The following is a 16,965-nucleotide window of genomic DNA, read 5'->3' as shown; positions in this document are numbered from 1 at the left end:
ATAACCTCCCAGAGAAACTGTTTGAACTGTACAACAGCACAACAGTAACACTACTCTATGGGAGCATCTGATATTATGGGGGCTATATATTTGGCATAAACATAAAAACATTTTTAATGGTTACACAACCAGTTTAATACTCTTAATCCTGCTGAACCAAACACTTAAAATAGTTAAAATGATGAATTTTGTCATGTGTATTTGACCACAACAAAACATTTTTAAACCATTTCTGATGAGCCGGTTAGTCTAATTTTGAAATAAATTTCTTAGAATGTTCTGAATAACAACCCAGTTTAACTCATTTATTAATTTGTCTTAATGAGTGACAAGTCAATTAAACTTTCCTTGCCTCAATTTCATCATCAGTGAAATAAGGATTCCTTATGCCCTAACTCATACACCTCTGTGAAGAGGAAATTAAGAAAGTGACAATGATACGAAAACAACCTGCACTATGCAAAGAAGGATATTGTTATTATCAGAGGCTGCAGATTCGTTATTGGGCTGTTAATATTTTAATGTGAGTTTATAAGAATTAGTAATTTATTTTAAATATTATTAATTAAGCAATGGTTTTCAATAACCAACTTGCTGATTCTCTCCCTGTCCAGTATAGTACAGTTCACAAATCACTGTGAAGAGGTGACCGATAACACTGAGCAATTGGTTTTCATATATATATAGTACTAAAAGAATATTGGACTAAGCATCCATTACTGGCAAACACTAATCAAGTTCATCATGGGCAACGAGCATCATCAAAAACTATTTCTACTCACAAACTAAAATAGAAAGATGATGATCTTGTGACATTAAAAGAAAATAATCCAGTAGATGAGGGCATTTTAGTAATAAAGGCATCATACCTTCAAGTGACTGAAATTTAAATGTATACATTAAAACAAATAGGCACCCAGAGTCGGTTCACTTGAAACCTATATAATTTTACTAACCAATGTCACCCCAATTAATCTAAAAACAAAACAAAACAAAAAACAAATAGACAAAAGACAACCAAACAAGACCTTAATAGGTATTTAATGTGGCTTTCTTCTTTTTAAGGCTCTATCAGTCCAATATCCTATATTTTCTAATGACACTATTCAGTAACACCAATTTATAATTTAGAATGTAAGCCAGACACACTTTAGAAATTTCAATCTTAAAGTGTTAATGATGTTAGTATACATTTACTAAAGGAGAAAAATATATCTTAGAAGATATTTTAACAGCAAGGAAACAAGCTGTTTGATTTTTAGGTAACAAAAGTAAATTCAGAATGACTTTTTCTTTCACTTTGTTTTTTTGGAGGGTGGCAAAATTTGTAGTTACCATTATAAATAACATATTGACATTTCTTATGTTTTCATTTCAATTTCAAATAAAAATCCTTCAAACAATTATTAAAATCAATACAAGATATGTCAGTCTGATTATTATTAATAACTGGTGTTCTACGATGCGTTCACTATAAGTAATCCTACCTAATGAAAACCATTAAATTGGTGTTGATCTTTAATAATAATTTTATAGCTAGAGTAACATAAAAAAATGTGTATTAGAGGCAGATGTAATTATTTACAACTCCTTGAAACAGCCCCTGTATTTCCTGGTAATCTACACTAATGTCATTTCCTATTATAGACTTAGGGACAGACCAAACATTTAAGTCATCATTATCAGAAATAGAAGCATTAATTCCAGAGAAATGTGTATATTAATTCTGAAGAATGTGAAGAGCAGACAAATAAGAAGGTCCCTCTACCTGAGGTTAAGAAAGACACGTTTTCATGATAAGAAATCACTACTAACAGGTTACATAGGTGCAAGGCATTTTTTTAGATACACCATTTCTATCTCAGTTATGAAAACTAAATTCTTACAGCTATGCTATACTCTTTCCCAAAACAATCTGCCTGAGAATTCAGGTTTTCCTTTCCCATCCCCCTTTCTTTTTTAAAAAGAAGGGATACTTCTCCCGTACCCTAGTTCAAACAATGGGAAAAGTAAAAACATTGGTATTTGTTTTGAGAAAGTGAATGGTTCTAATACAAGTATGGTAGTTTCCATTTCTTTACTTTTGTCATAACAGAAAGAGGGCGTGATTGCCATTTGATAGATGACTAACATATTTTTGATGATAGTATACCATGTAATTTTTGGCACATTATATGGCAGGAACTCAAATACTGAGTTTAATTTCCCAGATTAGATAAAAATCTGCCCTAGGAAGAAGCATTTGAATTTTCAGTCAGCCACATTCTCAGTTTATCAGAAGAAATTTTCTTCAAGGTTCTAAAAGTACTTTTAAAAATTCTTTTGTCTCAACGTTTCTTTTTTGATGGAAACTATATTCATTTATTTAACTATAAGTTTGGTTAATTTTAATGAAATTAGAAAGCTTCATGTTAAACTGGGCTTTCAAGAATCTGTGTTCCAAAAATGCAAAAAGAATGTCTCAAGGTGAGAGTAGAATAGCATTATATTTAATCATATTCAAAGATATGAAGTACTGGAACAGAAATAATAGCTTCAGTAATTATTTTTTCAGTTTTTATAATATACTGAGAATCTAGTTTCTTAAAAGAATGTTATTTCTGTGTAGTGTTATTCATTCTCTTTAATTAAGTTTTAAAAAAGAAAAAAACTCTAAACTTTCTATTTAATATTCTTCTGAATTTATTGAATAAATTTGTCCTAACCCAAAAGATCACAAGAATAAAGTTGACTTTAAAAATGCTTGGGAAAAAAAAAAATGCTTGGAATCCCAATTTAGTTTACATTGTATGACAGGAATAACAAACAGATCCTTGATTACTATGATTTTTTAAATAACTTCCTGGACTCTATTTGAAGAGCCTTATTACTTCCACGTAAAAAGTTTGAAAACAACAACCTTACGCCATGCTGTTTTCCAGTGGAAAAGACCACATCACTCCCCTGCTTCAAATCCATCTGAAGAGTTGCTTCTTCCAGGAAGCCAATGAGCCTCCTAGGCCTTGGCAATGAAGAAGACAAGGGTTGGAGTGCTCCTGAATCTACTCAACTAATGCTAATTAAAATTACCTCCAGTTCAAAAAAAAAAAAGCTAGACACTCTCTCAATGGAGTAATACATTTAGTGCACTAGAAAGCTATTTTGTTAACTTCTTGGTACCACTGGGACATGGTGGAACATGCCTGTAATCATAAACTCCACAGGAGGCTGAGGCCAGGGATAACCAGAACTCAAGAATTTTCAGTTCCCTGCCGATTGAATATCCATAAACATGTCCATGTTATATATCCCTTGCTTATCAGCTTGCTTAGGGAGAACTAAACTAACACAGTTCAGAAATGGAGCAGATGATAAATACCATTGTTGCAATAATACTAAGTGAAAAATAATTAAAAGTACATTAAATTCTTTCTTCATTCACTAGGTCTAGCCAAAGTGGAACAAGACTTGTAGAAAAGAACAAATACAGGGATTACGGAATTCAAAATTTTTCCAGAGTCACTCTGCTTAACTCCTTGAATTTAAAAACAAACAAAATAATATAAACCTCATATGTACTTATTTATTTATGATGTACCAGTCACTATACCAACAGCTTTATATTTACCAACTCACTTAATCCCCACAAAATTCCTAAGATATAGGTAGTATTATTTTCCTCATCCAACAAGAAAAATGAGTTGTGGAAATAAGTTGTATACGGTAACACAGTTAACAAGTAGGAGAAACAGGTTTTCAATCCAGGTACTGTAACTCCATAGTTTCTGTTACTGTGTTTTCCTGAAAATAAGACCTAGCTGGACCATGAGCTCTAATGTGCCTTTTGGAGCAAAAATTAATATAAAAAATATTACATTATATATTATACTATATTATATTATAGTATACCCAGTTGTATTGTAATTGTACTGTACTGTAATGTATTGTATTACCCAGTCTTGTATTATAGTAAAATAAGACCAGGTCTTATATTAATTTTTGCTCCAAAAGATGCATTAGAGCTGATGGTCCGGCTAGGTCTTATTTTCGGGGAAACGAGGTACTAATCCATATTATTAATTTTTAATGTGTTTTTTCCTAGCCAGAATATGGTTTTTAAACTATTCCTCAGAGTCTTGGGATCCCAGGAGGATGCTTCTGTGCCATTAAGTAAAGTAAAAGAAAATAGATGGGGCTCTGGGCATTTAACCCAGCCAAAGCAACTTCACTACATCTGTTTAAATATTGATGATACAATTAAACTTTTCATAGTAATAATTAAATTTTTTTTCATGTTAAAAAGCAAAAAGTTTGAAAATCACAATACCTAGAATATACTCTTCGTAAGGTCAGGGTATATGTCCCAAAGTCTCACATTTTGACATTACACAAATATTAATTCAATACATTGAAATTATACAGCAGTACTATACTCATCAGAAAAATTTAATACTCACACATACCATTACCTTAGAGAAAATCTTTAACACCGATATATTAAATTAAATAATATTAAATCACACTCAGATTGGTGGTGTTTAGTTTTTAATCATGAGCAATCAGAAGTTTTCATTATTTCAAGGCTACTGATGGGTTAAGCATAATCCATTTTCACATATAAAAAAAAGTATGCTTTTGACACTCATGTTTTTTTTTAGATATATCAATAATTATACTGTCTAATGTACCAAATGCCCACTCATATTTTTAGGACTATTTAATTAATGTAAGAAATTACATTAAAATTTAAATTATCAGTAGAAATGTTTTATAATATTTTCTGAAGTTCATAATTGTCTTCAATCTTACAGAAACTACAAGGAAACTTGGAAAAAAGCATAATTGAGCAAACAGTATGTAAAAAATTATTCAAAAAACAACTTTATTAGTTATCTTTTATCATTTTCATCTGTGGACCTACAAACTTACATGTGTATTTATTTTAAAGCAAAGGAAAAAGGCTACTGCCACCATTTTGTATTCTTTGTATGGTGACTTTTCAGCTTGAGAGCTTACATCTAAATGAGTTAAAAATATAGCAGCTTTAAGAAAATAAAACCGAAGTACTAGCTTTTCTAATTCTGGATTTGGATTAAAAGTCAAAAGCAACAAAAATAAAAACTCATTTTTTTCTCTTCTCCAACTTCCTCAATTTTATTTTAAATAAAATACAGTTTCTAACCAAGATACAAACATGAAATAATCCCACTACTTAAAATACTTTGCTGAAATTTCCATCAAAAATTTTTCTCATTTTATGATTATTACCAGAAAATAACAAAGTATCACCCTAAAAAACCTCATCCTCATGGCTATATCTCAGTTGAAATGGAGCATGTGAAGGTAAAATATATTGAGAGAGAGGGTCAGCATTACATCTACCAATTACTCTAATAAAATTGCTTTGAATAGAAGCAAAAACTAATAAAACGAAGTTTCTGATACCCTAAAACATAGACAAGAAAGTGAAACAAATACCAAATCTAGCTCAGCATAGCTGATTAGAAGATTTAATTTTAATATCCATTTTTGAGAAACGGCAGTTAACCACATGGAGATAAACAGTAAATATCAAAGGCACAGGAAACTGGAATGTAATATTGCCTTAGTCAGAATGCAAGCCAGATCCTCCCATGATTAGTATGAACATTTTTGTTTTCTTCTGAAAAACTAAAATTTTTAATGCCCAATGCTTTAAAAATATTTTCTTATGAAAAAGCACCAACACTGGTTTTCTATACTAGAATATTAAAAAGAAAAAAAAAACTGTCAAGCTATATCAAATCTCTAGAACCAAAGTAATTTTGGCAGTGCAAGGATAAGGAATTACATAAAAATGAAAGACTTGATGATACTAAAAGGTTTTCTGGTACTGATGTAACCACCACTTATATTAAACATTTTCCAGAGATGGTACTAAAGATAATTTTCAGTATTCAAGTAGGGTAGTCCAACAGATTCAAACAAAATTACAATTTGTCTGCCTGTCCCTACCTGTGAAAGCTCAGCCCCCATGCACTTACTTAACTTTGTCATCTAAATAACTGTCAGTATAATATGCTTTGGCTTGCTCTTCTCAGATGAGTTCTTTTTCTCCTCTTGCAGAAAATTAAAGATCAAAAATTTAAATGTTTATTTAACTATTGCTAGGATCCTAGCAAAACAATTTTGAATAAAATAATTCATATTAAAGTATAAACAATATTATCCATCAAAGAAGGTTTAAAGGAATACTTTATTAACCCACACAGTATCTGCTTAAGCAGATAGGGTATTTCCTGAGTAGCTCACCTCTAAACCAAGAAATCAGAAATTAACCAATTATGACTCCTTGTACATTTCTAAAAGATTGCCAATTCCTGTTCTACAGATTTATGATAGTTTAATTCTAATTTTCCAAGAATGTTACAAAGACAATGGTTAATTTAGGAGACAATTGGATTAAATACAATATATAAAAGGATTTATTTAGAATTTTGGATGGTGAAGAGTCCTATATTTTTCTCAGATAGTCAACAAGGTTTGCAATAACGTCCTTATCAATCCATACTCTGTATTTAATCTGTATCTTTGGTCACTTCCTATGCATAGAGGTTCAGTATTAAATATGAATAAAGAACAGAAAATTGCAGATTTAAAAATTACAACTTGCAAAAAAAGTTTGCAAAAAAAAGTTAAAATTCAAATATCAAAAATAGTATACTATTATTTCGGGCTTTTAAAACAGAATTTTATTTAAAAAGGGGAATTAAATAACCAGCTCTAATTTTACACATCATGACAGTGATATTAAAATATACACAGATCTCATTATTTCAAAATCAATCAAAGACAAAAATATTTAACAAGTTAAACTGAAAGAGGGTATAGAAAGAGCAGGAAGAAAAGGGAAGCTCTGTCGAGAGACAAAGGGACAAAAAGGGCAGTAATGTCTTATATCCCCAAAATAAAATCTTTAAAGGCAAGTGTGTTAAAATATGTACACAAAAGGAGGTTAATAAAATTTTCTTTTTTAAAAATCTTAATGTCACATTAAAGTAAAAAAAAAAAAAAAAAGATTTAAAAATAATTTTATTTAGAGTTAGAGGATGGGCAACCACAAAATATTCATTCTCTAACATTCCCAGCAATATCCAAAAAAGCAAGAGACTTCTCTTGAATATGTAGAGATCTCAGTAGTTTTCTTCTCTTCTCAGAGAGTGTAGGTTTTCTGTTTGGAATTATATTTTTGCATGAAGTGATATTTGATCCTCTATGTGGTAATCAATCACATGCCACCTAATTGAGGAACACGATAATGATATTCTACTACCAGTACTAAAATGAATGAGTCAAATGTGTATGCTTTAAATCTTCCATGAAAATAGAAACTTGAAACACACATAATAATCATGTTCTGACATTTAAAACCCAACTCTACTCTTCTTGTATTACTGATTTCCATGAAACACATGAGTTTCACTTTCTATGTATGGAAATACCTACCTGAATAGCTGAATTCATGAAACACGTATTTCCCAAGTTACTTAAGCCACAGAGGCCTGGCTGTTCATTGTTTCTTCCAGGTTCTGAATAATCATAGTTCTTATAAGCAGTATATGATGGGAGACAATAATTTGAGTTTTTCACACTGGAAGAAAACAAAAATATTTTTCATAATGCAGCCAATTATTACAACATAGTTATGATGAACACAGTACTTTAAACCTATTTGAGGTAGGTGGTCAGTCACTAAAATTTTTTATAAAGCACTTCACTCAGGTTCTTTTTAAGACGTAAACCTAAATCAAAATACTCCCTTAATTACGACACTCCACATCCAATCAACAAAATCACTGCATCACATAACCACACCAATCAAAACAAACCACTATTATATCTTGCTACCCTTGATTAACTGGAGCAGCTTCACAGCTTGCTCCATTCTTCATTGCTTCATCAAATTTAAAACATTTAGATTGTAAACACCACCCGCAGCAATAAATCATCTCATTTATGTTCCATTTACATCCTGCTACTGCAACAGAGTAAGAACAGTAGAAACAGGAAGAGTTGGCTTTAGTTACAGGTGAGAGCAGAAATTTCAAAGGCCTCTGTGACATCACAATTCTAATGCTTTGAAGATTCTATTTATAATTTCTTTGCTAGACCAGCAAAATCTATTATTCAAATGTGGAAAAAAGCCTAGGTGATTAGAAAGGAAATGATTCTACGTAAGTACATTTCAATATTATTTGGCTTTTTTGTCTTCTAGTTTGTTAGAATAATGAAATTTATTTAACTAGATGAATATAACCTCAGGATAATTTGTACTATCAGTAATAATAAACTAATCTTAGGAAAAAAACAACAAAACTATACATTCTTCAACCTTACAGAATCATGGTAATTTTATCAAGAAAAGTCTATCAATAAGTTAAATGAGTCCCTTGTCTTTTCACATGCAATAAAAAAATAATTTATGGAAAAGTACAGATTTTCCTTTAATTTTTAATAGGTTATCTTATAAAATATTTATGATAGTACTTTGGATATAATTCAAAAGCATACTTTCAATCATTTTTTTTTTATTCATTAGAACAAACCTGAACATGAATCAAGGTCACTTGCTAAAAGCAAAGGATGATGTAAATAAAAAAGTGTTACAGATAAACATGATGAATCACTAACTGACAATCTCAATTGGCTACAATTTGTTCCTGGTATTTTGAAAAAGTTTTTACTTATAATTTCAAATACTTTTTATTGTAGCTGTATGCTCTCACTTTATTATTGTAACAGTTTAAGTGAACTATCCTGCCTGTCCTAACAAAGCCTTTAGTACGTACACACACGCACACACACGCACACACTCACCAACAAGCTTAAAGAAGTTAAACACAAAACTACATCAACCAAAAATTACACAATTGTATTTTTAAGAAAACACCTTCACCACAAACAAAAAAGGTCAACTCAAAAAAACAATCTACCCTGGACTGAACAAAAATAGGGCGCAAAGAAATGAAACCTCGATCAATTCAAATTCAGAATTTCTAGTCTTGTAGCTATTTGCTTGTTTTAAACCTAAAAAAGAAAGCATGAAACAAACAGAATTCAAGCATCCTTTGGTTTTTGCACGTCATTAACCTTGCAATTCATATTTTATTTTATATCCCCAGTAACTAACAAAACACAAGGCACCTATTAGCAATTAAATATATGTTCACTCAATGACTGACTGGATTCTTCAATCTAACTTCCAAGACGTTTAACAAAAAAAGTGAATCCTATTTTTCTTTTATTTTTTAAGATGTGCTAAAAATAAATGTCTGCTATATACCACAAAAAAGGTCTTTATTTTTTACACATTCTACACATTCAAGAAAAAACACATATTCTGGCTATTTTTATACTATTTTTTATTTGTTATATATATTTTTTATAATAAAATTTAAGCAGTCTACGAGCACCCAGGGAAGGAATGCAGAAATGCACGCTCGTGACTACATGCATACACATGCATGTGCACACAAGTGAAAAGACTAACAAACAGCAAATTTCATGCTTATTCCTTAAGTGTCTATATATATACATATACATTCAGATATCTGTCTTCACCACACATAACACAAATGGATGCTGTAAGCCCTCTGTTTCTTTGTGACAATATGATGAAATTTGCTGGGATAGTGATTCCTATCTACTGAGAAATGAACAAAAAACTTACTGCAGCTTTTGGTTTTGTCTTTTGAAATCTGAATCCTTAAAGGATTTCTACATTTCACTTTAAGTGACAGGATAAGTATAAGCCTTTCCCAGAGACTGAGATAATCTAGATGCTCAACAACAATGAAAACTGATGAATTTAAAATATTTTAATATTATCTTGATTGATCACTTATAATCCACATTTTATATGTTTTCCACATCAAGTATTAAAGCCTGAAATGAAAAATACCAAAACCAGCAGTTCTTTAAATTCTTCAAAAAAGTACATGGAAATCTAGGCCCTAAGGACAGCTTCTATTCTTTTTTTTTTTTTTTAATTCAAGTTTATTGGGGTGACAATTGTTAGCTAAGTTACATAGATTGTAAGCTAGTCCTTATCCTATAAAGCTACGCTAACTTTGCAAAAATAAATAAATTTGCCAGTAATCTTAATGGGAATTTTAACACTATTTAATTCTGTGTTATACAACTATCATCTTAAATGAAGACACATTTAAAATATAACATTCTTTTGTAAAATTGAGTCCTTATCTTTGTATGAAACTTTCAGATTGACTTTTCAATTCGTACTTATATTTGACATTATAAACATTATAAATCTATAATTTAATCCTAATAACTATACTTTTGCTCACTTTGCAGTTAATGAAACGATGCTTTCAGCAAGTAACTTTTCAAGAGCCACATGGCTTGCTAGCTCTGGCCGTCTCCAAAATCTAGTTCATTTTCATGGCTTAATCTTTCACAGGGAGACATTTCCATTTCAAATAAAAGAGCTTTAAATGAAATAACAGAAAAATAGAAAATGTGCTCTGATGTGGAATGCCAAGAGTTGAGATAATAAATGCATTAACAAGTTTTTAAAAAGGCAGTATTATATCAAGGTAAATGGAGCAAAAGAGAAAATGCAGGGCATAGAAAAAGGAATTTGATACATATTAAAAATGTAATTATATTTGGGGCAAAAACAAATACTTAATGGAGTAACAGGTAAAATAACTACATAGGGTAAACAATATTCCAGTAACTGGGTCTTCACAATATTAGTCCTTAATAAAAACTTTATTAAACTTAAATAATTCAAAGCATACTTTGTTATTACCTTTATAACTAATATTTCTACTTAATGGAAATGCAAATGTTCTTAGTAATGCATCTGTTTAATTCGTCTTGAATTTGTAAATAAATTTCATATAACTTGTGTGTCATTAACTACTGATTTTAATATATACTTTATACTTATAGAATATCTCGACATTCATGAAGTTTGAAAACTGCACATAATCTAAAATGGTCATTACCCATTTTACATATTTTTAATTAAAGAAACTATGTTACTTCCATCTGAAGTCTTAAGCTGATACTTATTTCCATAAGTTGAATGGAAAGTTAAGAAATTTTATGTGAAATAATTGTTCAGATAATTATAATATTAAACTTATTTTTAATTAGAAAACTTTCCATATTATAGATGTTTAAATTTTATTCCTTACTAAGAAAAGTAAGCTTTAATTTCAAGCACGGTGATACCTCAGCACCTATTTGCTTAGTTTCCTAATATGAAAGGACTGTTTTAGTATCTAAAAAAGACAAATGTAAATAGTTAAAAACATAATCTAGCCATAGGAGTAATCATTAGTTAATCACGTTTTAACTTAAGACAGCACTCCAACTCCTCTCTTAATATTTTCTGCAGAGATTTTGAAATCAGATTTTACTGTCATCTTTTTACTATGAGAGGGAAACAAGACAAAAACAGAAACACACCAGACCACATATACTAATATAGTGACTCGGGTCAAAATACAGTCCATGTTCAATACAAGTCTATACACAATGTTAAAAATCTCTCCAAAGAATAACTACAAATACATGTTATACCTGGAACTGAATCCTTTTATAGTAAATGTGGGAGCCATCTGCAATTGGTAGAAACAAGTAATATTTTATCTCCTATGAAAAAATTACTTTTGATGAATTAAAAGATACCATATAAAATATAAACCAGATTAAAGGTGAATATTTTGTTTCATTCTACCTGTGGATATACGTTTTTAAAAAGAGGAAACATACCGCTCTACAATTTTGGATATTCATAGTGTCTTCAATATTTCACTATTACACTACAATGTAATGTTATTACACTATGGTGTACATATCTTTTTATGAATTACTGAAATAAGGGAATGAATGTTTTAAATCTTGATACACATGGTAAACTCTTTTCTAGAAAAGTTGTATTAATATTCTAACCACTCACACAGAATCCTTATAAGAAAGATATTCATCACTTAATTTTCCCAATGAGATTGAGGTGGGGGAAAATGGATAGAGTTTTTTATGGTTGTAATTTACATATCTCTAGTTGGTAGTAAATTTGAACTCTTAAAATGTTTATATATTTTAATTCTTTTATTTTTATTACCCAGCTACATCATTTGTCCATTTTTCTAATTGTCTTAGAAAATTTCTCACTGATTTTTATGAACTTGATACATTAAACAAATTTACCCTTAATTTGCTATTTGTAGCCAGTATTTTTTTCCATTTATTTGCCTTTTAATTTTTATGTATCTGACAATTAAAAAGTAATTTAAACTTTTAAGGAGAAATTCTCAGTATTTCCCAACATTTCCTGGATAACCCGCCCCATTCTACATCAGTCTAGAATGGTTTCTGATCACACTAAACTCTTTTTTTATATATAACATTCCGTTTCTGGGCTGTCTTTTCTAGTCCACTGACTTGTAGATGTATTCCTGGGTCCATATTATGGGGTTTGAATTCTTATTTCTTTATAATGTTGTCAGTTTAGAGGATTAATCCTTTCTCATTATTTTTCCTTTCCAAAGTATTTAGCTATTGTTATATATTTATAATCCAGATGTATGTTAAAATAATTTTGTCAATTCTCCCCAAATATGAATTTTAAGGAAAAACTAATTAAATCTAAGTATTCTATTAATGGTGTTATTTTAAAGATTATTTCACAAATAGCTTTAGTTTTTGTTAATTTACTCTTTGGGATTATCAGATGCCATTTATGAACTAGACAAGTAGAGCAAATATTTCACTACATACATACTATTAATCTAATACATAAACCACAATGTATATGTCCAAGAAATAAAGAGGATAATCATCTATGGATTGAAGTTCTTCCCATATTTTGACTGGTAATTACAAATATAAAAGCTTTCTTTTTATCCTTTTCTGTAAAAAACAACAACAAAAAAAAGAACATGCCAATTTTCAAGGTAATACATCCATGTCAGAAATTCTGCTGAAGCCCAAGTGATTTTCAACTTTTTTTCTTTCAGCAATAAAGCACACACACACTTTTGCTAACTTTTATAAATTCCAAGATTCTGAATATTAGTCATGATGGGGCAATTGTTTCTCTGAACTTTTTAAGGAAAAAATGTCTGCCTTTTTAACAAATGCAAAAATTTGTGTATGCTTTCCAGATGAGACTCACTGATAATGACACTTTAAAAATACTATGTATTGTAAGTGATTACGTATCTAGTTCTAAAATGACATCTGAAAGTTGTACTCTTTCTAAAAAACTGAATTCTAGCAGATTTTTATATATATTTCAATAATTAGTGTTTAGAATGTAAAATTCTTAAAGTGTTTTATTTCACTTTTAGTAAATTATTGTAGTGTATATACCGGGGGTGCCAAAAAAATGTATACACACAACTGTATTCATCTTTTGGTATCGGTATATATTGAGTATTACAATTTTAATAGTGTTTTCCTTTCTTAAAATGTGTATACATTTTTTGGCACCCTCTGTATTAAATCGAAAAATTTACAACTGTGCTTTTTCTTTCCTCTGAAGTTACTCCTAGAAGAACTGACCAGTAGTTTAAAAGAAAATCAATTTTAATGCATTAAGGCTTTTATCCTAAATTTTAGATACAAGAGATTTTTTTGTAACCACAATAGGGCGATCAATTAAACAAAGAGTTTTTAAGATTCAGTGCTTACTTTCTGTTGTTGATGTTGTTATAATTATTTGATAGAGATGAAGGAGAGATCTTTGGTAAAGTTGAAAAATTGGATGCACCTGGGGACCTTTAAAAATATGAAAATGTTAAATTAGATAAAAAATGCTGAATTTTGAAATTAATTATGAAATAAAGAAAAGAACCAACAGATGACAATGTATGCAGTAAATGAATGCTGGAAAAGATTTATGAGCAAAATCACGATATACCCTTTGGTTTTCAATTTCCAGTGCATTCTTTTCTATAAAAAATAATGGTACAAAGGGAACTATTTTCAAAAGAAATTTATGAAATTAAATATACAACTTGGTATTATTCGTATAAATCTAACCCCAAAACACCCATTTCTGAGTTCAGGTAAGCATTATGAATATTTTACAATAAGTAATTTCCTTAAATCAATGGAATTAAAATATTCATTTTTAAAGGAGCATGTTAAAAAAAAAAATCCACTTTGTGTCTTGGTAGGTACCATGGCATTCTGATTATATACAACATCGACACAGAGATCAAAGGATTTACCAAGTCTTTAAAATGTAAGGCAATAGGGATAGAACAGCATAAGAGAATTCCAAACACAATCCCAAGAAGTAATTTTGGCCAATTATCTCTGTAAAAACAGAAAAGACATAAATTTGACTATATGTTACATACCTCACTAATTCAGAATCTTTTTGGAGAAATCTCAATTATTAGCTTTTAATCAACTAATATGCTTTAAAGGCATGACTTATAATCAACAAATCTATTAAAAAGTACTTAAGAGTCTCTGAATGATCTCATTTCCATTTTTATTTTGTAAACAATTTTAATTTACTAGGCAACATCAAGGCCATGGTCTATAATAAGATGACTTCTAGTCTAGTATCTCAGTCATCATAAATTCTAAATTAGTGAGGCCCAAAGTGATTAGTTTTTAAAAATTGCTTTATTTCCTCTACTCAGGTGCTAATGAACAATGAAATGGTCAATGGGCAGGAAAATATAATCTACAAAATCAGCTTTTAGTAATTTGGATTTCACTAAATCTACATACTTGCAATGTATTATGCAGACTAAATGGGCAAAAAAATTTCTTATATATGAAAATTTTTATTAACTTGTCAAGAGTTATATATTACAAAATCTTGGTAAATATTTTCTTTTCATTTTAAAGGTTATTTTGTTGATTCAGCCTGTATATAGGTAAATTGCATTAAGTGAGGCTAGTTAGGTGCCTTTCTGACAGAAGACCCTTACAAGATTTTATTTTACTATACCAAGCTCAAAACAAAGTACAATCAAACAAATTTTAATATAAAACAAGGTAGAGAACCTCTATAAAAGGTAATTTTATAATCTTAGTATTTTAAGGTACTTGTTTTAAAATATCAATAGAAAAATAGAAGTATCTTGGCATTTTTTCCTTCACATTAAGAATGTTAACATAGAAAAACACTAAATTTATTAGACATTGAGGTATAATGAATTAAGGAGGTTAATTTTTCAAAATGTGATCCAGCTGACTATAGTTTAATTCAATTCATTACAACTTTTCAAAAACACAGCTATAAACCAAAACGTCCCCTTGAATTGTAGTTATAGTAAAATTAATGGCAATAAAGATATTTTACTTCATCCAAAGAAGTGGCTGAGGCACATAAATGTTTTTTCTTTTTCTGCCCACCTATAGCCTTTTTACTATTCATTAGCAACTCTATCCAAGGATAGTATTAGAAGTTTCTATGAAATTCATTAAAACACTTAATCGTTGATTTAATGATTACTACATGCCTCACCCTTAGTAAGTACTAGGAATACAAAGACCAACACAGTTCCTAACCTCAAACAGCTCACAAACTAATGGTAGAAAATTATACATAAGCAAAATCATTCTAAAACAGTATAAATCCTATATAAATTTTAAAATTATAACAAAATATAAAATTTTGTGGGTAATGTGGTGATTTTAAAATAATGTGCATAATTGGAGGGGTAGGTGGGAACTCAAAGTTAGAGTATTCCAGGTGGAAAGAAGAGCACATGCAAATGTATGAAACTAGAGACTCTGATGTGTTTAGAGAATTACCAATAAATTCAGCTTGGCTGAAAGATAGAAAGTACGTGGTGATAGGAACAGAAGTTAGTAAGGTAGGTATGATAACAAAGGGCTTTTCATATTTTATGAAGGAATCTGGATTTTATCCAATTGTGCCAGGGTTATGTTGAAAGCTTTTAATAGGGTATCAACATAATTGGATTTGTATTCTAGAAAGGCAACTCTTGAGGAAGAGAAAGAGATTGGAGACTGGAAGATCATTTAGGAGACTATAAAAATAACAAAGGTGAGAATTAATAAAGGCTAGGGTTAAGAGAGTGGAGTAGTCAGGGTAACATATTTTGAATGTTTAGGAAGAGGTTCTCAAAGTACAGTTCATGGAACCCTTACAGGGCTCCAAGATCTTTCAGGGTACCCATCTATGAGTTCAAAACTTTTCATAACACCACGGTGTTATTTAAATGTGATTTGATCTCTTTCACTGGTTGGATATTTGCACTGACAGTGCAAAAACAAAGGTGGGTAAAGCTGTTGACATGTCAGCATGAATTAAGGCAGTAACACCATATACCAGAGTTGTTGTATTCTTCACTACATCCCCTGATGGCCCCCTGCACTCCACCCCCCAAACCCTCCCCTGTGCTCCGCTGCTCCTGCCAGGGCAATAGTTTCACTTAAAGAATACCTATGGAAATAGTAGGAAATAGTTTCACTTAAGAATACCTATGTTGAAAAAATAAATATTACTGATTTTATTAAATCATTACCTTTAATTGTTAATACTGTGTAACAAATTAGGAAGCCTGCCTAAAGTACATCTGCTACATACTGAAGTAACATGGTTGTCTGAAGAAAAAGACTTGCATGACTTGAATTTTAAGCCAAATAAGCCATTCTTTTCACTCGTTTACATAAAAAGTTATCCGGCAGACATTTTATCAAAAATACATGAAGGCAGCCTGTTACTTCAAGGAAAATAACTTAAAAGTATTTGCTGCCAATGATAAAATTCAAGTGTTCAAGCAAAAAAAAATAGAACTCTGGACAACTTGACTTTGCCACCATGAGCTAGACAGCTTCGCACTACTTAGACTTGTCTCATAAGATTGGTGATGTTTTATCAAATGTAATTAACAAGATATTGTATCATGAAGTATGTCAACATGAGGAATACCTGCAAAACTCAGTATTTTTTACATATGGTAGATTTTAATGTAATAG

The 16,965-nt window shown here is 30.2% G+C and overlaps 1 protein-coding gene across 5 annotated transcripts in view; it reads right to left on the bottom strand.

Annotated features, from left to right (window-relative positions):
* USP15 (ubiquitin specific peptidase 15) overlaps window positions 1–16,965 on the bottom strand; it is a 114,150-nt gene that overhangs the window by 33,490 nt on the left and 63,695 nt on the right. For 3 of the 5 annotated variants that reach the window (XM_019732414.3, XM_088800381.1, XM_019732416.3), the window contains 2 exons: window positions 13,687–13,773; window positions 7,465–7,609 (listed from right to left, as the gene is read on the bottom strand). In XM_019732414.3, coding sequence (XP_019587973.1) covers window positions 7,465–7,609; window positions 13,687–13,773 — 232 coding nt within the window. The remainder of the gene's footprint in view (window positions 1–7,464; window positions 7,610–13,686; window positions 13,774–16,965) is intronic. The other 2 variants (XM_019732415.3, XM_074325466.2) reach the window with 1 other exon arrangement.

This window comes from Rhinolophus sinicus, chromosome 1 (assembly GCF_057876585.1).
Source record: "Rhinolophus sinicus isolate RSI-liver-muscle chromosome 1, RSI-T2T, whole genome shotgun sequence".
Taxonomy (NCBI): domain Eukaryota; kingdom Metazoa; phylum Chordata; class Mammalia; order Chiroptera; family Rhinolophidae; genus Rhinolophus; species Rhinolophus sinicus.
Note: the sequence above shows the minus strand (reverse complement) of the source record. Positions and strands in the feature narration are given on the sequence as shown.